Source organism: Octopus sinensis, linkage group LG11 (assembly GCF_006345805.1).
Source record: "Octopus sinensis linkage group LG11, ASM634580v1, whole genome shotgun sequence".
Taxonomy (NCBI): domain Eukaryota; kingdom Metazoa; phylum Mollusca; class Cephalopoda; order Octopoda; family Octopodidae; genus Octopus; species Octopus sinensis.
This window is the reverse complement of record NC_043007.1, coordinates 29,361,447-29,388,959: the sequence shown is the minus strand read 5'-3', so window position 1 is coordinate 29,388,959 and position 27,513 is coordinate 29,361,447. Positions and strand designations below refer to the sequence as shown.

Here is a 27,513-nt window from a genome sequence, read left to right as displayed (position 1 = left end):
AGTACAGGCTAACAACGAATAAGTCCTGGGGTCAATTTGTTCGATTAAAGGCGGTGCTCCAGCATGGCCGCAGTCAAATGACTGAAACAGGTAAAAGAAAAAAAGAATATATATGTATATTTATATATACATACACACACTCACAGCACACACAAATTCAAACCATGAGCGATACCATTTTGAATTCTGTTCTATTGTCTTCCAGATTATTCCGATTCCGATATCAATGGAGTGGATGAGATGTATCGATCCTATCGATTCGAGATGTTGGAGGAGGAGAAAGAAGAAGAGTCGATTAATAGCACAACGGGAAAGCGAAGCATGTCTTTGGCTGAGATTGGTAAGGACAACAAAGGCTCCACTTCTTTGGATGGTGAGTAAGAAATAACATTTTTTTGGAAACCCTGCTGTCTTTGACCGCTCAGAGTTCTTTCTCTTTCATTTTACTTCCTCCGTGTAAATCTGCTGCCATCTTAGAAATCAATATAATGATGTAGAATTGAGAGACAATGTGAACAATTTCTTTATTATCATGTTCCTTCTTTGAGATCCCAAAATTACATTTCGATGATAGGGAACTTAAAATTAGGTTCCCACTTTAAGAATTTCAAAATTAGCTTTATGACCCTTAACAAGGACCAAACATAGCTTTTGGTTGAATGACGATTTATTCTGAGTTTTCACCTAAATGGCTTCAAAATCAGGTTCGACGCAAGGCACCACAACGCCAAACTGTTATTTAAGGAATTTCCAAATGAAATTTTCGATTTTAGAATTTTAAGTTAAGGATTTAAGTTAACTCTAGATTAATTTTCAACATGAATAGCCTCAAACTTTGAAGGATTCACTTAAGGGACTTCAAAACTAGGTTTTGAAATGAATAAGTACAGACTTCGAAAATCCTGCTTTCATTTGCGAGGTCGCAAAGCTTTAAATGACCCTCGCTCCTTAACGAAGGGTGTGAAAACAGGAAGTCATGAGGTTACCATGAGAGTAATATACATTCCAGACACTTCATTGGATGTTTATCGATAAAAACAGGACCAACTAAGTAATTTAATCCCCTATTCCTTAATTCTAAGACATAATTCTGGTGATTCTGATGAAATCTCACTTCTTTCTATTATTGTCATCATCATATGAGGCGATGAGCTGGAAGAAGCGTTACCACCCCGGACAAAATGCTTAACGGCGTTTCGTCCGTCTTTACGTTCTAAATTCAACTTCTTCCGAGGTCGACTTTGCCTTTCATCCTTTCAGGATCGATAAATTAAGTACCAGTTGCGTACTGGGGTCGATCTAATCGACTGCCCTCCCCCTCCCCCAAAATTTCAGTCCTCGTACTTTTAGTAGACAGGATTGTTGTTGTTGTTGTCGTCTTTATCTCAGGTTTTGTTGTAATTCCTGGAGTCTTGCATGCCAAGGGGGCAGACCTTTTGCAACAGTTCTACTGGGCACTCTATTCCAATTTCCTTTATATTCCTCTTGATGCCTTCTGATACTGTCTCAAAGCACCCAACAATAATTGGCACTACCTTCACATTCTTCATTTTCCAAAGCCGGACTAATTCGTACTTGAGAGGATTATTATTATTCTTTGGGGAGACTCTGGGCGCCGACGAGAACGAACTGGCCAGTCTATTCCGGAGTACTTTCCGGTCGGGAACTATCAGGGATAATTTCCAGATGTCCTTGGCTTGGCAGTGCTACCGGATTGGGAGGCTACCGGTTCGAGATAAACTCTACAGGCACGGATGTTCTGTCAGACGGACTTGTCCGAGGTGCGCGCAGAGTGATAAAACCGCTCTGCACGCCCTCGTTTAGTGTCCGGTCATTGCTGACTTGTGGGGATATATCGAACAACTGCTGTCACGTGTGGGACGGATCCGTCTGTTGAACCAGTCTGTAGTGATGATCGTATCGCTACCCTCATTCAATCGGGCAGGCAAGGCAGTTTTCCTTTGCCTGATGGCTGTCACGGAAGAAGTTGTTTGGTAGACAAGGCTGAAAGACATGAGGACATATACATTCCTCTCAGTTAAAGCTCTCATTGACTTCTGCAAGTTTCACTTGAAAAGGAAATTGAGAGAGGAGAGAGAAGTTCTGCCCTCGAATGAGTTTATTGAGAGATGAGTGAAAGTTGCGAAAATGGCAAGAGTGGATGGTACCTCTCTAAGTGAAGACCTGTGAGTCGGAGAGAAGGAATTAGAGAGTGCATTTGCTCCTGGGGTTTCAGGGAAATCTCGGACAGTGGGGTTCCTCGATTATCCCTAGAGATCTTCCTGTATCAGGAGTGCCACATCTCTATCATCCCCACCCCTGCCATTTTCTTTTTACCTTTGTGTGCATCTGTCCCTTCTTACATTTAATTTCTTTCTTTTTCTTTCCTTTTTTATTATTTTTTTATCATTTCATCTCTTATTATAAAAGGCAGATTTTATCTGCCTCCCTTTGGGAGTTATACAAATCTACAATATAGGATTTCTTCAATTACAATTTACCTACCATTTTTAAGAGTACAATGCATCGCGTCATGCCAGGTCCAGTTTTTTAAATTTAAACTCCAATTAAGCAAAATTTACAGAAAACTCACATTCTGGTGTGTGTGTCAAATGCTTTTCTTAGTCTGGTTTACACCACACGCAAACGCACACACACAGTGTGCAACGAATTAAATGAAAGTAAATAGCGACAGAGTGATTTGAGGAAGACTAAACTGAAAATATTTCAACCACTACTCAAAAAATAAAAAAACACAGCAAACAGAAACAAATAAATACATAACCATTTACTCCTCACACAATTTCTTCAATTAGAATTTACCTAAGATTTTTCAGACTACTTCAGTGGGTGATGCCATAAAAAATTTCTTTCAATTTTACCACCAATTAAGACAAAATTCGAGAAAACTCAATATTTTAACATATCACTCCGAAAGCATTGATGTACATGTGTGCGTGCGTGAGTGTGTGTGTGTCATTCCTCACACACACGCATACACTACATATACAACTACATACACATACAACTACATACAAACACGTGTGTGTTTGTTATTAGTAAAAGGCGCCAAAACTCAACTCACTTATCATTCCAACACATTTGCAAAGACACACGGACGGACAGAAAGGTAAATTGGTTTTTATTTTACTCTGTATATATTTTATTATATAATATTATATATAGATATATGTATATATAATTGCAGTATGAAACAGTGTTTATGTATAAACAGACGACACTTATATATAGTTACCAAGCCGCCCGAATTTACCTATTCATATTAAATGAGAATATCAGAGCAAATCTCTTTAGTACATTCGTGAAAACACGTATTATACTTCGTAACACTTCAACTACAGTTTTGTACAAAAATCGAAGTGTAATTTTAATTCCGTGAATTATGAGAGATTTTTTTTCCGAAATTTGTTCCTATTGTGTTTCAAAAATTTATAATTCTGACAAAAAATGGATACGAATTCATTATATCAAGCAGCGAGTCAGAATTCGAAGGATTTTCTACTGAAGACCTCATAAATCTAACTCTATGACTGAAAAAAAAAAAGCATCTTTATATAAGAGTGAAGTGTGTGTCTGTCTCCTACGATTTAGATTCCTAACTACTCCCACATTTTGCGGTGCAGTTTAACCAAAAGCGGGTATCTTATAGTCGTGATTCATATCGAGCCCTTCTGGGTATTAGCGTGCGTCTACGATGAGTCTACGATTTAAAAAAAATTTACCATCATATTTTTCCATTTTAATGCATTTTTTTCGCTTTTATATAAGGGAAGTAACTCTCTAAAAATATCTACGATGTGTCAACCATTTAAAAAAAATTTACCTTAATTTTTTTTCAATTTTTTATGCATTTTTTTGCTATTTTTTGGCTATAACTCTCTAAAAATGCTTATATAGTTTTTTCCCTTACAAACCCGAGCAACGCCGGGCGATACTGCTAGTTGTATATAAACCCCAACACTTTATGTCTGTCTTTCTATTGTCCCCTTCATCCTTCGCCCTTGTAGCAAATAAATAAATTCATTATCATTATTGTTATTATTATTATTATTATTGTTATTATTATTATTATTATTATTATTATTATTATCATTATTATTATTATTATTATTATTATATTATTATTACTTTTTTTTCTTCTTTCAAATTGCTTCCATTTCTTGCGAGTGTCTTCCCGACTCCTAGGGCAAAGAAACTCATAGTATACATTGGTAGGCCATTAAACCAAACTCAATAGTTCGTTCATTTTTTTTTTTTTTTTTTTAATTAAAATACATGACAGCAACAGTTCTCACATCGACAATGCTCTTCTCAATACGTGTGATGTACCAGTTAAGACATCTTTGCACTTCTTGCAGGGATGGTAAGCCAGGGATCATTCTCATATAATTTTCGGTTTCCTTCTTGATCATTCCTAGTGCTCCTACGATCACTGGTATTGTAACCGCCTTGAGATGCCACATTTTCTCAATTTCAATGAGTAGGTCTTTATATTTTCTGAGCTTGTCAAACTCTTTCGCTGAGATATTATGATCACAGGGGATGCTCATGTTGATCAATAAGCAAACTTTATTGTTTTGGTCTTTCACAACAATATCTGGTTTATTGGCCTTGATGGTTCGGTCTGTATGTACTGGAAAGTCCCACAGAATGGTTACATTTTCTCCTTCAGTTACAGCCTCAGGGTGGTGATTATACCACTTGTCGGCAGTTTTGATATTGTAATGCCGACTTATTAGCCAGTGTAGATATTGGCCAACTCTGTCATGTCTTAATTTATACTCCACTGGAGCTAAGACTTTACATCCAGAGATTAGGTGGTCCACTGTTTCAATCATGTCGTTGCAGAATCGGCATTTTGGGTCTGCTCCATTTTTCATCACATTGGCCTGGTAGTTCCGGGTTAATAGGCTTTGATCTTGAGCAGCCAGGATGAAACCTTCGCTCTCTGCTTTTAGCCCTGAGCTCCGTAGCCACTGATGGGTTTGCTTCTGGTCAACATCAGCTTGTATGCTGCGGGTCACATATTTGCCGTGCAGAGGTTTCTCCTCCCACCTATCAGCCAATTGCTCGTGCGCTTTTTCGTTGCCATTATTTTCACCTTCTTTGCAACAATAATTGCCGTACTTCCCTCGGGTTGTTCTGTTTGGGTATCCTGCACGAGATCAATAGCAAATTTTTTGCTTTCCTTTATAATAGAATGAAGCTTCTTTCGTCTCTCGTGATTTTCCACGAGCTTTAGCATCAGTCATTCGATATTTCAAGATATTTGGCCAGTCCAATTGTGGTTGTTTTGTAAGCTAGTTCAAATTGGATCAGGCCTCGACCTCCTTGGGCTCTGGGAAGGTAAAGGCGATCTACGTCTGCCTTGGGTGGTGCATCCTATTACAACTCAGCAGCTTGCGTATTTTTCTATCTATATTCTTTACTTCACTCATATTCCAGTTCAACACATTGTAGCTATAAGTAACAACTGGAACTGCTATGGAATTTATAGCTAACACCTTGTTACGTGCATTTAGTTCAGATTTCAGGACTGCACGAACTCTCCTATAACATTCCTTCCTGATCTTCTCTTTCATGCTTGCATGCTGAATACCAGAGCCTTCATTTATCCCTAAATATTTGTATGTTTGTTCTTGCTCAAGCTCTCTTATGACTGTGTCAACATCTAACACGACTGAATTTGTGGTCTTCACTTTCCCTTTCTGGAAAGTGGCCTTGGCACACTTCTCAAGTCCAAACTCCATCCCGATGTCATCGCTGAATGCTTTCACAGTGCACAATAGGCCTTCAAGTTCATTATTGTCTTTACCATAATTATTATTATTATTATTATTATTATTATTATTATTATTATTATTATTATTATTATTATTATTATTATTATTATTATTGAGTGAGAGAGCAGTGCATGCCATCAAAGTGACACTGGGGTAAAATGTACGAAGCCCAGTATACCCATCATGACTACCCGTCTGATAAAGGTACACCAGGCACATGCATCACAACTATATGTTGATCTCATATCAAGATTAACAGCGAGTGACCTTGTAGGTGGGGCCCAGTTAGAATTTTCTTCTGGTCGAGTAGCCCATCCCACTCAAAAGGTCCTTGAATAAGGTTTGTTTAAGGATGTTGAACGAAACACCCATGTTTCCAAAGGTGAATTATCCAAACCTCCAAGAATTCCTTTCAACACATGGCTATGATGCTCCCCCACTACTTCTGCTCGTGATCAGAGATGCACATATCGTCAGCCACTAAGGGACATGCTCAACTGGTTAAGGTCAAACAACTGACAAGCAAATCTGTGGTATTGAGCAGAATATTTGCTGTAACCCATCTTTTATAGCAAGACTTTTTCATCATCATCATCATCATCATCATCATCATCATCATCATCATCATCATCATCATCGTCATCATCATCATCATCATCATCATCGTCGTCGTCGTCGTCGTCGTCGTCATCGTCGTCGTCGTCATCATCGTTACTAGAAGGCGGCAAGTTTGCTGGATGAATCCTTAGCACGTCGGACAAAATCCTTGGCGACATTTCTTCCTTCTCTTCTGAAGTTCTGAGTTCGAATTCCACCGACGTCGACCTTGCTCTCGTCCTTTCGAGATTGAGAAAATAACCAGTTGAGCACTAGGGTTTATGTAAGGGACAAAACCCATCTCCCTAAAATTGCTGACCTTGTGCCAACGTTTGAAACCATCAATATTATAAAGATTTATCAATACCAGTAATCTACTGGTATTCCTATGCTTCTAAATCAAACACCAGCTTCTAAAGGGCCACACTGATGCTCTCTTAGCCAATCGATATAAATGACCGAATGTCTGTTATTTATCGAACAGGTACACCATGTAAGAAAAAGCCACTCAAACGACGCGGGACTTTATCGACCCTCGTTGTTAACAGTCTCAGCAATTTCGATCACAACTTGAACCCACCACCCGGACAACAACAGTACATGCGCAAAAAGCAAAAGACAACGGTGAGTAGTGCAAGCAATCTTAGTCGAACTCTCTTTAGAGCGTATTCGTATGATGTGTGTGGTGTGTGTGTGAGGTGAGAGGAGAGAGAGAGAGAGAGGGAGGGAGGGAGGGAGAGAGGGGATGAGCTTCATCGGAGATATGAAGTGCACCACATATTTGAAGCTCCGATGAAGCTGTAATGTATTACTCAGTCATCTGATAGCAAAAACGGCTGTAAGCTAATGAATTTCATAAAATAATTGTTTAATTCTTTTGCCATCTCTTTTCTTATTACCGCTCTGTACTCAACTGACGCTTCGTTCTGAAGCATATCTATATTGAGTTCTACACCAGGGTGTACTACATCATATATACTATATTATATAGTATCAATAAGTATTATACACACACATACATATATATACATACATACATACATACATACATACATACATACATACATACATACATACATACATACATACATACATACATACATATGTATGTCTGTGTATAAGTGTGCATGTGTACGTATGTATGTGTGTCTCTGATGGTTGCCTGCTCAGGGACCAAAGGTCCTTCCCAACCCATTATATTATACAACCGGTTTACCGGATTCAACGGCATATATATATATATATATATATATATATATATATATATATATATATATTATATATATATATATATATAATATATATATATATATATATACCTATATATATATATATGGCCCTTCCTCTGGACGGGACGCAGGTTTGCCACAGGTTTGTTCATTTTGCGAGCTGAATGGGCTGCAACAACGGAAAATTTAAGTGTTTTGGTTAAAAACACAACGCATCGACCGGTCTATGAATCGAAACCACAATCTTACTTTCATTAGTGCAACAACTTAACCACTAACCCGCACGCCTCCACCTCTGTGTGTGTGTGTGTGTGTGTGTTGTGTGTGTGTGTGTGTGTGCGTGTGGATGTATGCGTATGTGTACGTATGTGCATGTGTGTATGTATATATGTGTATATATGATGTACTCTTCGTGTCAATTTCTATTTTATTTTGTTCCGTTATTTACGATACCAATCCAAACCATTCGCTACCAATTCCATTATATTCCAATATTTCTATTCGATTTGATTCTCTACCATTCTATCGCCTACCAATTCCATTCCGCCTATATTCCTTTACATTCTCTCTTTGAACAGCGACAAAATGTAATTGGTTTGCCCGATTCGCCATTCCTGATGCACGATTTGAACTTGGAAGAAATGGTACCTCGCTATGCTCCTCCTGTTAAACCAACAGGGCAGCTAAAACTGCAACTCAATTTTATCGAGGATAAAACATCATTAAATATATTCATTATCGAGGTAAGATTTATATATGCACTCTCATATGTATATATATATATATAATTCAAACAGAAGTTATAATAGCCTCATGAAGGGAAATCCGAGGAAATACTGGTTCAATACTTAATATTTTGGTGAGAGGCTAATATCCATAAAACAATAGGTTTATATACAAACCATGGTTTCTAGTCATGCAAATTAATAATAAGAAAATGGAGATATTGAAGTTAATAAGAGTTTATTATCAGCAAAAAAATTATCATTATCTCTTACAGCTGTTTCAATTAAGCTCAGTGAAACCATCATGGTATGACGATTCAAATAAGTAACGCATAGAATATTTATGGATATATTCTTTCTCCCTCTGAAGAGATTAAGCTCAGAAAGGATTTTAATACTTACTCAACTTCACTGAGCTTAATTGAAACGGCTGTAAGGGATAATGATCTATTTTTTGCTGATAATAAACTCTTATTAACTTCAATATCTCCATTTTCTATATATATATATATATATATATATATATATATATATATATGTATGTATGTATGTATGTATGTATGTATGTACACACAAAGAATGGGGGTTCAGTTCAAAGGTGATCTCAACGACTAGGTTCGCTAGGTAGGTGCTGTAACGGATTACTAGGGCTCCAAGGTTATAACCAAGACGGTAGTTATGGAGCCATTGCAGATTTCCGATGCAGCGGATATATAATTGTTAAACAAAACGCCAAACATTAAGGCAAGATAAACATCTCAAGTCGTATACAATATTATCATTGGAAGAAATTCAAAGTCTTACAGCTGTTTCTGGGATATCTCCGAGTATGGGATATTCTGTCATCATTTTCCCTACTTTTCCCTATTTGTCTCTAATGACGGAATATCCCAGAAACAGCTGTAAGACTTTAATTTTTTCTAATAATAATATTGTATACGACTTGAGATGTTTGCCTTGCCTTAACGTTTGTTGTCCTCTATAACAATTATATATATATATATACATATGTGTGTGTGTGTGTGTGTTGTGTGTGTGTATGTGTGTGTGTGTGTGTGTATCATATCTATACAAATTCTTTAATTCGTTAATTGGTTTTTTTAATTTTCTCCAACAATAGCTGAAACCACGCCACTTTTAGTGTTCTGTTCTCTGGTGTTGTGGGGGGGATATGTGTGTGTGTCAGTGTATGTGTGTAACATTGTGTGTCAGTGTGTGTGTGTAACATTGTGTGTCAGTGTGTGTGTGTATGTTCAGGAGTCCTATGTCTTGCTAGCCATAGATGTCATACCATTGTATTTTATTTGTATTAATAGTCTGGCGGTGTTGTATTAGAGTCCTGGAATGTTTAAGGAGTAAAACCTTAAAAACAAACCAACTTTGAACCTGTTTCTGTCTCGATTAGAACCCTAACCCCAATTAAATGTCGGATTTTAATATGAAAGTTTTTGGCAGGAATGTGTGTGTATTGAACTTAAAACCTCTGACTTCAATGTTGCCACGTTACTCATTCCTGTTGAAATACCAGTTGACATTCTGTTTCTCTTGATTCTCTTCAGGCCCAGAACCTTGTGATGCCAGCATGTTCTCAACAGCCATTACTGAATCCCTCTGTCAAAGGTTTCCTCACTCCGGGAAGAACCGTCAAATTCCACACCAAAACTGTTTACAAAACAAAAGTAATCCATTTCACTTCGTCTCGTGAATTATTTATTTATTTATTTAAATTAAAATCTTAATTTTAATTAAGCAACGGTTCGTTTTCGTCGACGCCCAGAATTTCCCTGATTACAGCGTCACGCTTCCTCGCCACTAACGTTCTATAGATTGCTTGAGTGTAACATCCACCGATATCATTGTCCCACTTGTAGAAGGCGATGAGTGTCTGATAATGTTCCAGTGACAGGCGCCAAGTTTCGATATTTGCTGAACCCATGACTGCATCCTCATGTAGCAGACGGATTGCTGAAAGATGCGCCCCACAAACAGTGTCCACACCCTATCTGTCTACGAACTCCAGCGTGTATCTGTGCATCTCAGCAGACGGAGCATACCGAAGCCATCCTGCAAAAAGTGTTGGCAGCAGATGGACTGCCTCACCTGCTGAACGCGTTCCTTCTACAATTTAACAGCAGACACTCCAATCTGATCATGTACCAACTGGGACATAGCTCAACAGCCAGGCAGTAAACAATTACGGAGGTGTTGCAAGAATTCGCCACCCCTGCCAGAACTTTTAGGACTATCTTCTTCTCAGTCATTTGCTGGTTATTTTGGATCTTATCTAAGTTAACTCAGCTGATCACAAATTTGAGGCCTGTATAGTTGACCAGTTTAAAATGTCAACATCCAACCTATTCATATCTGCTAGCCTTACAAATACCCTGTCTGGATACGGTTTGAATACCCTGTTGTGGTTATGTCATGTCTACTCTAGCATATCAGGGAAATCTCGTCGGCCCATGCCAGGCTATCAAAAACCTGCTTCGAGGCAGGTTTTACAGACTTTTGCAAGCACTTCTCTTATTCGCTGGCCTCATCTGGTCCCTCCGTGCGTCTAAAATACAGTTTCAATACACCCTCGTCCACTGGTGACAGGGATCAGGACTCTCCCAGGAAAGCTTCTGGACGTCTGAAGAAATAGGACCTTCGAGGGATTGGCGCTACCGCAGAAGTAGCACACAGATCTTGTCGCTTCCACTGTAACATACTGTTTTTATCCAATTGGAAGTTTTATATGATCCGGAATTTTGTCCAGGTTTTCCAGCTTAACTTCAATGATAACTTCCAGCTTAATTCCCGATCTATCGATGCTTTTTTTTTTTAATTTGTAGAAGGGACTCGACCCCCCCCCCCCCCCGGAGTGCCACCCAATGGAACTGAACCATGTGGTTTGGAAGCAAACTTCTAAGCAGAGAGCCACGCCTTCGTCTATGATTCAATAGTAATCAGACATTTCAAGAGAGAAACTGTAACCGAAAACGACAATTTAACCCCCAACGCCGACCTCCATTATTCCTTACTTTATTCCTTTCCGACAAATTATGCTCTGTTGGCAAACCTTGCTGTGGCAGCTTCGTGGTTTATTCTGGAATGGAATTGAGAATAACAATACCAGTCATATACTCTCTCTCTCTCTCTCTCTCTCTCTCTCTCTCTCTCTCTCTCTCTCTCTCTCTCTCTCTCTCCTTTCTCTCTCCCTTCCTCTCTCCTTTCTTTTCTTTCTCTCTCACTTTTTTTACTGCAAATATCTTATAAAATATATAGATAGATACACACATACACACACCACATACACACATATATATGTATATAGGCATATATATATATGTACATGTACAAATATATATGAATATATGTATGTATATATATATATATATATATATATATATATATATATATATATACATATACGCATATACACACATATACATACACTATATGTACATGTATGTATGTGTATATATATATATATATATATATATATATGGGGGGTTGTGTGTATGCATATATAGATATATACAAATATATGCATACATACATATATAAAAACAAAAGCAATCACACACACACACACAAAGCTGCTGCGGTTCATTGACTTCTCGGACTGAAAATGGTTTTTTCTTTTGTTGTTGTTGCTGTTGTTGTACTTAATTGCAGACCAAATTTGTTGTTGTGATTATTGATGGCGTCTCCACTGGTGTTCTCCAATGTTGTTGACTTTTCGAAAGGTTGCCGTCTTCAAAAGCAAAGGTCACAATATACTCCATGACTAATCACTACCGGACCACGAACACTACGGAACGTCATCCGCATAAGCTCTCTTAGTCGGGATCTTGAGGGATCTTTCGGTGGCGGCGGGGTAGCACTTATTTATTTACTGTACAAAATAACGGGTGGACATCACACATCAATTTCATTGTTTACCACTAATCTGAGTATGCGCATATATATATATATATACATATATATATATATATATAATATATATATATCTGTGTGTGTGCGTGTATATTTACGTGTGTATATGTATGTGCGTAAGTGAGTGAGTGTGTATATATTTATATATTCTTTGCTTTTTTTTAGAATCCTGTTTTCTTGGAGAAATTCACAATAAAAGAGTTGTCCTCAGTGGACTTCACCGACGACGCTGCTTTGGAATTCCAAATGTACTCAGCTGAGGCAAGAGGGCGGCGCCATTTACTGGGTGTTGGCACCATTCTGTTGAAAGAGATCGACCAACTGACCGATGGGAAAGCCAACCTTACGCTAATGCCGCAAACGGTCTTACGGGTAAGTACATACGGGTAGACATTACTTATTTGCACGTTGATGTCACTTATTTACAGATAGATATCGCATACTTCCCGGTAGATATCACATTTTTACGAGTAGATATTTCAATATTTACATGTAGACATCACATATTGACAGGTAGATGTGATATTTTGACAATATTTACAGGTAAGTCTCACACATGGACCCAGAAATGGATGAATGCAACTGAATATCGCAAATTCATCATCTTTCTACACCGCATGAACCTCACTACATCACATTGTCATCAACAAATCTGCCACCTAAAGCACAATCTCTTGACCGTGTTTAAATGAAACTCGCCAATATAATTATGAGTTCAGTTTCATGCAAACTTCCATTCCCGTCCAGTAAACCGCCAACTCTGCCTCTCGTAAAAGGCGACGAAAAAAGGTCGCGGCAAGATTTGAACTCAGATCAAATGATTATTCTGACGGTCAGGTCCCTCCCCACAAAGACAATTCCATTGTTTAGAAAATTACTATTTGTAAATCTCACAAAGGGAGATATTAAGCAACGGTACTTTAGAGTAGAGATTATTCGCCAGCATAACATGGCAATCCTGGTTTAGGACGAATGTTGCTGTAATTTAGCTGGCTATACAACACAATCTCTGTCCTTATATTTTCGAACAAGGAAATCTAGCACCCCCACTCACTGAGTGGGGGTGCTAGATTACAGCAACATTCGTCCTAAACCAGGACTGCCATGTTATGTTGGCAAATAATCTCTACTCGAATTCGATTGTTGTTAGAATAAACTCCAGTGAGAATCTATATCTAAAAACTGTTTGTGTCACCAACCCTAAATACAAACAATATCACCTTTTCACTCTCTCTCTCTCTCTCTCTCTCTCTCCTTTCTTTCTCTCTTTTTCCCCTCTCTCTCTCTCACTCTCTTTCTCTCTTTTTCCCTCTCCCTCTCTCTCTCTCTCTTTCTCAACCTGCTTGATGTTCTCTCATCTGTCTTCGTCTTTTGTTTTCTGCAAATTTGACCTGTGTGGGGGGGGTTGTCTTTATTGAAACCGAAGCTGAGAGTATGTCTTGCCACTTGAGTTTCACGTCACAGCAATCTTCAAGCGGGAACTGATATAACGCGATATTGATGGAAGATGGTCATTGGGCATGTTTTGTTTGTGTGTTCACGCGCGCGTGTGTTTCTGGGTTTATTCAGACCTAAAATGAATATAATTACATGAATTCATTTGTTTTTGAATAAATTGTTTTAAAAAGACGCGAACAATCTTCAGTTGGTCTCTGAATGTTTCTTGCTTCCAAACAAATTAGAAAAATATTCAAGTTGAGCTTCAAACGACAAACAATCAACTGAGAACCAAATATTTTGCTTTCTCAACTTTTTTCTTGTAAAATACCTGGGGTTTGGGGAGTGGGGGGGTCTGTTGCTTTTTTGTTTGTTTTTTAAATATATTGCTCGTTTATGTAAACCGTTTATCATAATTTTAAAATACTGGGTTTGCTTGAAACATCGCAGTGTGTAAAATGAGAGGTTTGTAAAATTGTAGAACGAAGTAAGTGAAAGGGTTAATTAAACTCTGTAAAGTGATATCAAACAGTTAAAGACAAAGATAATGATATTGTTTAATCTTACGTAAGTCGTTTAGTAATCCGATGCTATTTCACGGTAAATCCCTCTTTTCAAATGGAATAAAGTAAAAGGGTCAAGGATTCTGAAGTAATTATTGTTGTCGGAGGATTTTGCATAACCTTTGGACTTTTGTATGAAATAAGGGGCTTCAAGGCAACGCTTCACGAACAATATGCTGCGGTCGAGATACAGACAGGCAGACAGACAGACAGACGTCTATTCATACATACAATCATACATACACACAGACTTACGAATAGATATGTGTGCATGCAGACACATACATTCACACATACACACACACACGAACATATATGCCTACGCACGAGCATGCATAGATTCATGCACACACACACACACACATGCATTCGCTTCTATACGTTAAAATTATTTTGTTGATATTTAAATGTTGGACAACTTCAATAGATTGCAAATTAATATATTTCTGTAATTAACATCCTACTAAATTAATCGACCCGTTTTCTATCTTCTTTCCTTTCTTTCCTCTTTCTCTCTCTCTCTATATATATATATATATGTGTGTGTGTGTGTGTGTGTATGTATATGTATATATATATATATACGTTGTGTGTATGTGTGTGTGCACGTGTGTATATATGTGTGTGTGTGTGCACTGTGTACGGGTGTGTGTGTATGTGTGTGTGTGTGAGCATTATGTACGTATGTATATATTTACATGTGTATTTGTTTTTAAATATATATATATATATATATATATATATGTGTGTATGTGTGTTGTGTGTGTATATGCATGGTATGTGTGTATATGTTAGTACTTTGTTTGTGTGTGTGTGCGGCATGTAGAGATATATTTGAGTGTGTACGCTATAAGTTGTAATTTGTGTGTGGGGGGGTGAATTTTTTATATATATATATGTATGTGTATGTGTGTGAAAAAATATATGTATGTGCATGTATGTATGTATGTATGTTGTAATATATCTATATATATATAATATATTGTATATATGTGTATGTGTGTATGTGTGTGTGTGTATATTTATTTGCTTGTTTATGTGTGTATAAACATGTACATTATTTGCATTCGCATTGTGTATATGTAATTGTATGTATGTGTATTGTATATGTATGTGTACAATTAATGTATATATGTGTGTGTATGTGTGCAGTGTATATATGTATATTGTAGGTGTGGCTATATATGCGTGAATACAGGTATGTGCATTGCGTGTATATATATGTATACATTGTGTATGTATGTTATGTGTGTGTGTGTGTATATATACATTATATGTATGCGTACGTGTATGTGTATGCGTTGTATGTATGTGTATTGTGGGTATATGTGGTACATCTATGTATGTGTATGTAAACACTATTTATATGTATATGTGTATATATGTATTGCATTGTCTATATATATATATTATATGTATGTACTGTGTATGTATATTGCATGCATATATTGTGTATGTATATTGCTTACATGCTGTATGTGTATATTGTATGTGTGTATATATATGCTAGGTGTATTTGTGTGATATTTATATTATGTATGTATGTGTGCGTGTGTGTGGTGTGTGTGTGTGTGTGTGGTTTGTGTGTGTATGTGTGTTATATATCTGTGTATGTTATAATAGATACATATTATATTTGTGTGCTGTGTGTATATGTGATATATGTGGGTGCGTTGTGTGTGGGTGTGTTGTGTTCTGTGTGTGTGTGTTGTTTGTATGTGGTGTGTGTTTGTTTACTATGTGTGTGTGTGTGTGTGTTGTTGTGTGTGTGTGTGTATGTGTGTATATATGTGTGTGACAAACAGACGCTATCTGACCAGCGGGCACGAACCATCTATTCACACCCGCATACTAACCTCCTGATAACCCCAAAATCATTCATGCATAAAGGGGAAGTATACAACATTGGCTACTTCCTCTGTTCTCTCAGTTCAGCCTTTCTGCTAATCCCAACAGTCAGTAAAAACATATTCTCGCCTTGTACTTAAAATATTCTGAGATGTATAAAAAAGCCATTCTAATTTTTGCTGTCAAAAGGCTGTATATATATACCGAAGATTGTATATATATACATGTAATGTGACAATTTGCGACACCAATAATTAACGCCACCAATTCCCAATATATATTTGTTTTAATCCTTTTCTTCTGCCAAATTTTCCCAACATTCTCATCACACTATTGACTTCTCTGTTACCACAACTATATCTATACTGTAATGTGACAATTATGTATAAAAAACATTTTTGATTCATAATATCCAATGTGACAATTATGTAAAAACCTTTTTGAATGCATAATACTCAATGTGACAATTATGTAAAAACCTTTTTGAATGCATAATACTCAATGTGACAATTATGTAAAAAACTTTTTTTGAACCCATATTATTCAATGTTTCCTTAAAGTAACTTTTACAATCTTTTACCAAAGAGGAAACCGGTTAAGTAAATAAACATCGTTTAAATTGCATTTTCAACCTTTTTTTTTTATATATATATATATTATATATTTGTATATGTATATATATGTATATATATATATATGCATATATATATATACACATACATACATACATATATATATTATATATATATATATATATATATATATATATATATATATATATATATGTATGTATATATGTACATTTAAAGAGAGTCATTGATAGACAGACAGACAGACAGACAGATAGACGGATTAGATAGATAGATAGATAGATAGATAGATAGATAGATAGATAGATAGACGCACACGCGCACACATATACACGTAAATGTATGTATATGTGTGTGTGTCTGTATATATGTCTGTGTGTTTATGTATGTATGTATTTATATTCCCCAGCTCTCTTCCCTCTTCCCTCTTCTCTCTCTCTCTCTCTCTTATTTGTCTGCTCCGTTTATAAGTGAAGAGTGAGAGGAATAAACAGGTGGCTGTGGTTATATTGATGAATGAAGCGGTAGAAGGGAGGGGAGGGGAGGGTGGGACAAGGATAGGATTTACGAAAGAGGGGAAAGAAAGAAAGAAAGAAAGAAAGAAAGAAAGAAAGAAAGAAAGAGGGGAAAGAAAGAAAGAAAGAAAGAAAGAAAGAAAGAAAGAAAGAGGGGAAAGAAAAAACAAAAGAAGGGGAAAGAAAGAAAGAAAGAAAGACGAAAGAAAAGAAAGAAAGAAGAAGAGGGGAAAGAAAGAAAGAAGAAAGAAGAAAGAAAGAGGGGAAAGAAAGAAAGAAATAAAGAAAGAAAGAAAAGAAAGAAAGAGGGGAAGAAGAAAGAAAGAAAGAAAGAAAGAAAGAAGAGGGGAAGAAAGAAAGAAAAGAAAGAAAGAAAGAAAGAAAGAAAGAAAGAAAGAAAGAAAGAAAAGAAAGAAGAAAGAAAGAAAGAAAGAGAAAGAGGAAAGAAAGAAAGAAAGAAAGAAGGGGAAAGAAGAAAGAAAGAAAGAAAGAGGGGAAAGAAAGAAAGAAAGAAAGAAAGAAAGAAAGAAAGAAAGAAAGAGGGGAAGAAAGAAAGAAAGAAAGAAAGAAAGAAAGAAGAAAGAAAGAAAGAAAGAAAGAGGGGAAAGAAAGAGAAAGAAAGAAAGAAAGAGGGGAAAGAAAGAAAGAAAGAAAGAAAGAAAGAAAGAAGAAAGAAAGAAAGAAAGAAAGAAAGAAGGAAAGAAGAAAGAGGGGAAAGAAGAAAGAAAAGAAAGAAAGAAGGGAAAGAAAGAAAGAAGAAAGAAAGAGGGGAAAGAAGAAAGAAAGAAAGAGGGGAAAGAAAGAAAGAAAGAAAGAAAGAGAAAGAGGGGAAAGAAGAAAGAAGAAGAGGGGAAGGAAGAAAGAAAGAAAGAAAGAAGGGGAAAGAAAGAAAGAAAGAAAGAAAGAGGGGAAGGAAGAAAAAAGAAAGAAAGAGGGGAAAGAAAGAAGAAAGAAAGAGGGGAAAGAAAGAAGAAAGAAAGAGGGGAAAGAAAGAAAGAAAAAAGAAAGAAAGAGGGGAAAGAAAAAGAAAGAAAGAAGAAAGAAAGAAGAGAAAATAGGGGAAAAGAAAGAAAGAAAGAAAGAAAGAAAGAGGGGAAGAAAGAAAGAAAGAAAGAAAGAAAGAAAGAAAGAAAGAAAGAAAGAAAGAAAGAAAGAAAAAGAAAGAAAGAAAGAAAGAAAGAAAGAAAGAAAGAAAACGAATAAGCTGTAAAAAAAGAAATAAGTGTCCGTCCAATGGTGAGGGGTTCGGTTTGGCACCGGGTGGTCTGCAGAATCAGGACTGACCGAGGGGTGGAGGCGGGATTGAAGAATAAATAAAATCAATAACAACAATGACAATTTTAATTAAATCCACTTTCACCAAACAACAATCCTGTCCAATGTTCCTTAACGATGTAATTAGTAATTAGTACAAAGGCGGGACAAGGCCCATTGTGTTTTAAGTGTCCTCTCAGTCTTGTAATACGACGGTTAAAAGCGGTTGATGAAATACCGAACGTCAGTTCCAGTGGGATCCTCATTTCAGAACAGAAATCTCTAGGTGTTGTTGTTGTTCTTATTCTTGCAGTAGTAAGAGTTGTTGTTGTTGTTATTGTTTGGCTATAATCAAAAATGTTCCAGCAATGACCATCCCGCCTCAATTCCTACAGTGCATCATATTGTTTCTTGCTCCTTGAACCGTCACCGTCATCCTTGAATGAACGCCCTCACCCAACCCCCAGCTCGAGCGCCAAATGAAAACCATCACAACCGCGTTCGTGAGATTTGAACCCCGACTGAAGATCTTTCGTGCGGCAAAGTACTCAACTGCGCAGCAGGGTGGACTGGTCGTTTTCCACAAAGGTTAGAGGGAAATGGGCTCAAAACGACAATAGAACTGTAATGGAATGTTATAAGAGAAGCGAGCCAACTAAAATAGAATGCACAAAATTTGGACAGAGAAAGACATGTTCCCTATCACAGAGCCAAGACTTTTCGACCACAAAACTTAATCGTGAAAAAGCAAAAGCTGCCCCTGGCGGAGATCTCTTCGATAGTGAATAGCAGAGTCGATACCGAAGAAATGGTAATTTTTTTTTTTTTTTGAAAAATATCAGGATCTGGCCTGACAGCTGAGGAGGAGACTATGGAAGACCAAGGCTATTATGGAAGATCAAAAAAACAATTATTCCTGTGGTAATTGACAACACCCAGAATGCTGCCTAAAAGACTGAAAGAGATTGGAACTGAAACTCGCATCGTCGACCTGTAGAAAAGTACCATCCTATATTCTGCAGGAACCCCAGGAACGATTCGCCGAACTTCAAGGTATAATACCCGCTGACTAAATTAGGATGCACTAGTGAATTGTAGGGTAGAATCACATCAAAATCTCGCTGCATCTCTAACTGATGTCATTCAGAACCCAGAGCAAATACCTGTCTGGCTGACACAAGGAACTACATATCTACCACCAAAAACTGAAGACACAAAAAATCCGAAGAACTACCGACCAATAACATGTCTCAACACCACCTAATATTAATGATAATAATGTCCTGATGCAGTACCATGTCCTGATGCAGTACCACGCCCTGGTGCAGTACCAGGCAATGGCTCTCATGGCTTCTGAGCTCAACTGATTGGAAATGTTATCATGTACATTGTTTTGTCTTAGTATAAAAGATGGGCTACAGCAAGTATTCTGCATAATACCACAGATTTGCTTGTCAGTTGTTTGACCTTAACCAGTTACAAGAAGAAGAAGAAGAAAGAAGAAGAAGAAGAAGAAAGAAGAAGAATGAAGAAGAGAAGAGAAGAAGAAGAAGAAGAAGAGAAGAGAAGAAGAAGAAAGAAGAAGAAGAAGAGAAGAAGAAGAAGAAGAAGAAGAAGAAGAAGAAGAAGAAGAAGAAGAAGAAGAAGAAGAAGAAGAATGGATTATAGACAATTTTCCTTTCATTTCCTCCACATCTCTACAGAAAGTGGTCGGATGATTCAGTCATAACTACTCACTGCGTACACTTGAGGAGACAAGTTTGAAATAGGATCCGCTTTAAATATAATAAATTTAACAGATTTTCATTGATAGCATCAGTGAAGATAAAGTTTACATAAATATGATGTTTGTACAACGCATAGCTTCATGTCTTCAGTCAATTAAATGCTGTGTTGTAGAAAATGTTGTTAACGACAAAACGTTCCGGTTGTTTTGCCTGTCTTCCGTCATTGTCTTAACACCAATTACGCCATCTCTTCTTCGTCAGCTGAAAGCTTTTCACTGTCGACTCAGCCTCGTTTTTCGCTGTTTCAAGCCAATTTTCGTTTTCCATTACTGCTTCACTTCAACCAGAAATAACAGTAAACAATAACCAGCCATACGGAACATTGACCGAATGAATAAACAGACAGCGATACCGCCATTTCTTACACAAAGTGGCTCGACGACAGAAACGTAGACAAATATGGAATATTCGTCTCTTTGCAAGGACACAAGAACAGATATCAAAATCAGCAGAATCCCGACTGCAGTTCTTAGATTATTGAAACAGATTTTGACTTACAATATTTTTTCATATTCCGTTAATTCTTTTTACCAATGGTTTCTTTTAGATATTAATCATTTCATCACTTTAACTGCTTTAAACATGTTTTTCTTAGGCCTTAAATCCAGCAACGTGAATTTCCTTGAATTCCTGTTCATCACGAATAGATTTTTTTTTGTTATTTAACATTCGATGTTGATATGTTTTAGACCCGCGCACGCAAATACATATTCATTGATATAAATACAGGAATATTAAATGAAGCAACTTAAGTTGTGTAGAGAAACTGCAACAACCATTTTGCATTCTGCTGTTTCCACCTTTATCAACGCCCCCCGACACTCATTCAAACCTCGTGGAACATGAAAATAAACCATTTACGTATTATTATTTTTTATTTTTTTACAAAATAATTTTTCTAACGTTGATCGTCTCACAATTCTACCTGTATGAAAGTTTACGCCATTTAAATTTTCTACAGACTTACTTGTATGAATGTGCATCTTGCACACAGGTGCAGACCTCAGCTGGAGCAAGTGCACCTATTAACTGCATTTTGCGCACTTATCATCTAAACTCAGACCCATTTGCACCTGTAAACAAACGACATTCTTTCTATCGATCCTTTTGACAGTTCACCATCTCAATACCATTCGTTGCTATTTATAGTTTTGTCTCATCATTTGGTTCTTGCTACCGTTTATTTCATATTGATTATTATCGATTACCGATCTCTCAGCTGTCTAGGAAGAAGCTAGGCAAACGACTGCTGTCGCGTGTTTTAATTTAGCCCATCTGAAATGTTCCCCAATCAGACATTGGGCGCATACAAACCATATTTCGGTAGTTGTTGTTGTTGTTGTTGTTGCCTTACATTCGCTCTTGTATATTGTTAACAACTACTTTGGCATTGCTTTGACATACTAACTTCAACAGACACGGTTTTTTAATTAATTTATTTCTGCCCATTATCCTCTGATAAACATTTTCACTTTGAAAGCACGAATGCATGTCTCTATACTTTCTATAATACTTTCAACAGTACGGTACTTTTATTTAATTTATAAAACACGAAAATATTTCGTATTTACTTACAAACTCATTTATGTCAACATTTACTTTTGTTTGTTGTTGTAAACTAAGATCTTTGAGCTTCATTGAGTTTGAACCTTGTCTTATTCAACTTATTGAATTATTCTACCAACAAGATCAGAAGAGGTTTATTTTCCTTAGGTGCAAGAAATAAAAGAAATTCAGTATAATGCATTCTTGTTATTCCTACAAACATTTCTTTCAATTCCTTAACTGCGGGATGGTCATGGTGAGAACAGCTTTGATCATATGTCTGTTAAGATAGCGTTGGTTTGGCGGTAGACAACAATAACAGACTTTTTCCTTTATATTATTGAAAAGTGGAAGAAATCACGATAAAAATTCATCTTTACGTTTCACATTTGTTTTCATTTTATTTTCCAATACAGTTGCACCAAGGTGACCTTCGTATTTCTGGATGTTACCAGCCCGTAGCCGGTAAAATGGTCTTTAATGTTATAGAAGCTAAACACATTCCGAAAGTGACACTGGTTGGAACTGTCAGTGAGTATGATATATTTATTTAAACCTGCCTACATTCGTTCATACATACATACATGGTGGCTGCCCCCTCGTTATCGAGTATGGCCATTGCACGAAGCTTAATCAATGTTGTTATCGTGCAATGCCTGTGCAAGAAGATTTTTTTAAGTGAGGAAAGGCTGTGCACTGAGTCAATCCCACTCACTAAGCAACAGCAGCCATAATCCGAAAAGAAGAACAAGTCAACATCATCGGTAACCACTGAGCCGCAGGTTTTATTTCGGCGTTATCCCAGTTACCTGACTTACCTTCTCCTAGAAGGATGCCCTAACAAAGGCTAGGAGTCCTTCACTCCCAATGGTTTAACCGCGCGATCGGGTATTCAGTCCGATTATTTCTATGTCCCCGCGCATGATACAGCCTTAAGACATTTATTGGATGGCCGTTGACTCTCAAGAGTTCCTCCGCCCTTTGATGGGTTTTGTTTTTCCTCCCGCAGGGTGTCCGATAAACACCCTCCTCACCAAGCAAGCTTGGTGGGGTTACCGGTTTAGTCACCGACGACCCGACCATGCAACAGGTTTTACTGGGTTACATGTTACCAGTAGCACTCGAAAGTGACCTGACATACATACATACATACATACATACATACATACATACACACACACACACACATACATACATACATACATACATACATACATACATACATACATACATACATACATACATAAGCATATACAATATATAAGATTCAACTGGCAAAACGCGAATGGCATTCGCTGCGCAATTTTGTATCAACGAACAAATTTCTCTCAAAAGGCTTTGTATAAAAACACGCGAATCTCCGAACGGCGACAGCTGACTTCCAGGCACAGTTTTTCGCTTTGATTCCCCTCGTCAGTCATAGATATTCCTTTGGCCATTTGGATGCTAGACGGGAATTGCTGATATTATTTAGAAAACAGCAAACAAGGCATTTCTTGGCGAATGCTGACGCTTGCTCAACTAAAATCAACTCAGCTTTAACAACACAAAGCAGCGACGATCAAAGTAATATTGTGTACAAATATTTTTAACACGTTAGAATGTGAAAAACATTTGCAGTGGAATTTTGCTGTGGAGAATAAATGTCTCCCTTTAGAATGTGTGCGCGTACTAAGAGGTCAGCGGACCACCAGACGCCGTGTTTCGACGTGATGCCTCCTCAGTGACATGTATGTATGTATGTATGTATGTATGTATGTATGTATGTATGTATGTATGTAGTATGTATGTATGTATGTATGTATGTATGTATGTATGTATGTATGTTTACTACAAATGATCCATTGTGGTTATTTTACGTTCCCCGTAATTGTGACAGTCATCAGACCACATTTATTTGTCTCAATTTCCGCTGAAAAAGGACTTGGCAAAATACGCTTTAATTCCACAAAGGTGCATAACTCTTAAATAGTAGAAATTAGTTATTTCCCTTAACGGTAGAATAAATTCTCAAGAACTTTTACAGATAGAGTCAAAAAGGAATTTAAACTGGCAATAAAAGGAGGGAGATCGGTGGAGCGAATGAATTAAACACTATAAAAATAAAATTCACCGAAAGTATAGTTTGAAGGCTTGGCTGCGGGGTAAGAAGTTTGCTTCACAACCACATAGCTCCAGGTTCACTCCCACTGTGGGGTAGTGTCAGCTACTACAGCCTCAGGCCGACCAACGGCTTGTGAGTGGGTTTGGTACACAGAAACTGAAAGCAACGCATTGTATATTTGTGTGTGTGTGTGTGTGTGTGTGTGTGTTTGTCCTCCACCACCACTTGAAAACCTCTGCTGGTTTGTTTACGACCCCGTAATTGAAAGATTTGGCAAAAAAGACCGATTTGGCTTTAAAAGTAATAATAAGTCCTGGAGTCAATTCATTCGACTAAAAACTCTTCAAGTCAGTGCCCCAGCATGGCCACAGCCTAATGACTGAAGCAAGGAAACGAATGTAATTTTCATTTTTTTTTTCCATTTCAAATTACATAAAATTTAATTAAATTGATTTAAATTGAATTGAATTGTCGACAACTGATAACCTGTCTAACCATTGCAATAGATTCGTTTTATTTGATAATTGCTACGGCGATGATGATGATGATGTTTTTGCCTTGTAGATCCTTACATCAAAGTGGAGATGTACGTGAATGGACTGAGGGAAGCAAAACACAAGACGAAAGTACGTCAGAACATGACGGAACCAGCTTGGCATCACCAGTGTGTCTTTGATATCAACCGAGAAAACCCGAAACTATTGGGTCACATGTTTGTCTTCACGGTGATGCACAAAGACATGATGACCGGAGCACACAGAATCGGCAAGGTAAAACATCTTGGACTCTGAGCAACAACGACTAACGTAACATGCGCATGACGAGGTTTAACCACTAGCTAGGTTAACCACTCCTTCTTTAAATGTAATATACCTTCAGTATATGTTTCTCCCAATCCACGTGGCCACCCTCTCTGGTTTGCACACTCTGCTTAATGGCATTTTGTTCGGGGTGCTAGCACTTCTGCCAGCTCACCTCCTCATCTGTGGTTGACATATTGAACAGAAATTAACAAGGTGCAAACTGGCAGGCTTATTAGCACTTGAGAGAAAATGCTTGGCTAACAAAACTGAACATTAATTAACTGTGGCTAACAAAACTGAACATTAATTAACTGTGGCTAACAAAACTGAACATTAATTAACTGTGGCTAACAAAACTGAACATTGATTTTAAAAAGTTTAACATTTGCTCACATGAATATAACTAAATGCAGCAGCTTTGGAATCAAGGATTCATCTAGGTTTCATAGCCAGAAGGAGTACTCAATACAAGATCCTTATACTAACATGTCTGGAATTCCATCAACTTCACTATTATCTGGCTACGTGACTGAGCAGGGAAAGTATATAAGTCGAATTTAGTGTCAACAAATGAAAGTGGCACAGTTGGCTGCATTGAGAGAATGAATGGGGGGGGGGGGCTAAGTCAAGAGGCCTTGGGCAAGGATCAACAGTTCGAATCCTGTCATCAAAGCTGTGTTGTTACCTTAGACAAGGCATTAAACTCTCACATGTATTATACTCCACCAAACCTGCAACATGTAGGAAATTGATGAATGGTTTACTGGTTTACAGTGCTGCATTCAATTCCTTCACTAAAAGAGCTACATGGAAGAGACTTGTCTCTATCCAGGAAGAGATTGTTCTCTCTCTCTCTCTCTCTCTCTCTCTCTCTCTCTCTCTCTCTCTCTCTCTCTCTCTCTCTCTCTCTCTCCCTCTCATCTATTTAACCTTACAAATATCAGACAAAGAATGGTAGTTCTATCGATTCTTGAGATCTGGGAAAAAGAGATGTTTTTTCCTTAATTCTAAATGGCATGTTGATGCCAGTGCAAGATGCTTGGTAGAATGGAGGATCAGCCACCTGGCAAAGGATTTGAACTCCTGACCAAGGTTCACACTGATTCCCATGTTATTGGGTTCAATAAGTACCAGTAATATATTTAGGTTAATTCAATTGATAATATTTCCTTTATTACTAAATAGTGTTCTACTTGTAGAAGAAAACAATATCAATCTGCCACCATCATCACTACCATCACCACCACCATCATCACCATCACCACCACCACAACACCATCACCACCATCATCACCATCACCACCACCATCATCACCATCACCACCATCGTCACCATCACCACCACCACAACACCATCACCACCATCATCACCATCACCACCACCGTCACCATCACCACCATCGTCACCACCACCACCACCACCATCACCATCACCATCAACATCATCACCACCATCACTACCATTACTAACACTAACCAGTGCTGTTGCTAGCATCATTTAATTCTATCCATCTCTGTTTATTTCCAGGTGGAATTAGGTTGGTATAGCCATGGTGAACAACTACGCCATTGGTACGAAATAATGGAACATCCTCACCGACCTGCTGACTATTGGCACCCAGTCATCAAAGAGAGTAAATTAAATTCCTGAGTATCCACTAGAAATGGCTAACTTAATTATTAAACCTCCAGCTTTTGGTAGTTTGTTTTCTTTTCGTTCAACCATGAAGTTTGTTCTACAGATTTTTATTCTACCACAAAGTTTGTCAACCATGAAATTTGTCTACCACAAAGTCTGTCAACCAAAAAGTCTGTTCTACAGAGTTTATCTACCACAAAGTTTGTTCCACCACAAAGTCTCCCCATCATAAACTCTGTCTACCACAAACTCTGTCAACAGCAGAGTTGTTCTGCCACAGAGTCTGTCTGCCAGAGTTGTTCTACCACAGAGCCTGTCTACATGAGAGTTATTATACCACAAAGTTTGTCTACCATTGTGTTTGTTCTACCGTGTCATTTCTTTTTTCCTCTGTCACATTTTATTCAACCACAAAGTTTATCTACTGCAAAGTTTATTCAGTTAAAAAGTTGTTCTACTGAGTATATTTTCTGCCACAAAAATTTACTCTGTTACAAAGTTTGTTCTACCACAAATTCTGTCAACAAAATCTGTCTAATGCAAAGTTTCTTCTGCCACAGAATTTGTTCTACCATAAAGTTCATCTACCAGAGACCACAAAATATGTTTAATACAAAATTTCTTCTCCTACCAATTCTCTTCTCCCACAGAGTTTATTCTTCGTGCAGTATTCCCCAACCTTGGTATTTGCTTTACCACAGATCTTCCTACACAGGAAATACATTTTACCACCAATTTTGTCTACCACAGTTTTTCTACCTCAAAATTTATTCCTCTACAAAATTAGGCCAACTACAAAGTTTTTCTCTACCATAAAGCTTGTTCTCTACCAAATAATTAATTCTACCATAAAGCATGGAAGCTGGTATTAGGTTGCAAGCATTTTCTGATGCAAACTATGAACTTTATAGGGAAAGTTTGATCATGGGAATCTATGATGACACACAGCTTGTGGGGGCAGGTGACATTTGAACTCTTGTCCCTCAATATGCCCTTTCAACGACAACAAGAGCAAAATGAAAATAGAACAATGATAACAAAGGCAATGACAACAATGAGGATGATGATCAGCAAAAAATAAATAAAGACAAACACGAAAAAGTAAATCGTTAAATTGCAAAAATAGATTTGAAATGGGAAGGAAAATTATGG

At 37.4% G+C, this 27,513-nt stretch overlaps 1 protein-coding gene across 2 annotated transcripts in view; it reads left to right on the top strand.

The window, feature by feature from the left end:
- LOC115217583 (synaptotagmin-7-like) overlaps nucleotides 1–26,841 on the top strand; it is a 185,169-nt gene extending 158,328 nt beyond the window's left edge. For both annotated transcript variants that reach the window (XM_036507278.1, XM_036507277.1), the window contains exons 4-11: nucleotides 206–373; nucleotides 6,886–7,025; nucleotides 8,209–8,373; nucleotides 9,915–10,034; nucleotides 12,442–12,648; nucleotides 22,232–22,346; nucleotides 24,484–24,689; nucleotides 26,251–26,841. In XM_036507278.1, the coding sequence (XP_036363171.1) occupies nucleotides 206–373; nucleotides 6,886–7,025; nucleotides 8,209–8,373; nucleotides 9,915–10,034; nucleotides 12,442–12,648; nucleotides 22,232–22,346; nucleotides 24,484–24,689; nucleotides 26,251–26,373 (1,244 nt within the window). In that variant the 3' untranslated portion in view covers nucleotides 26,374–26,841. The remainder of the gene's footprint in view (nucleotides 1–205; nucleotides 374–6,885; nucleotides 7,026–8,208; nucleotides 8,374–9,914; nucleotides 10,035–12,441; nucleotides 12,649–22,231; nucleotides 22,347–24,483; nucleotides 24,690–26,250) is intronic.
- Nucleotides 26,842–27,513: the final 672 nt, after the last annotated feature.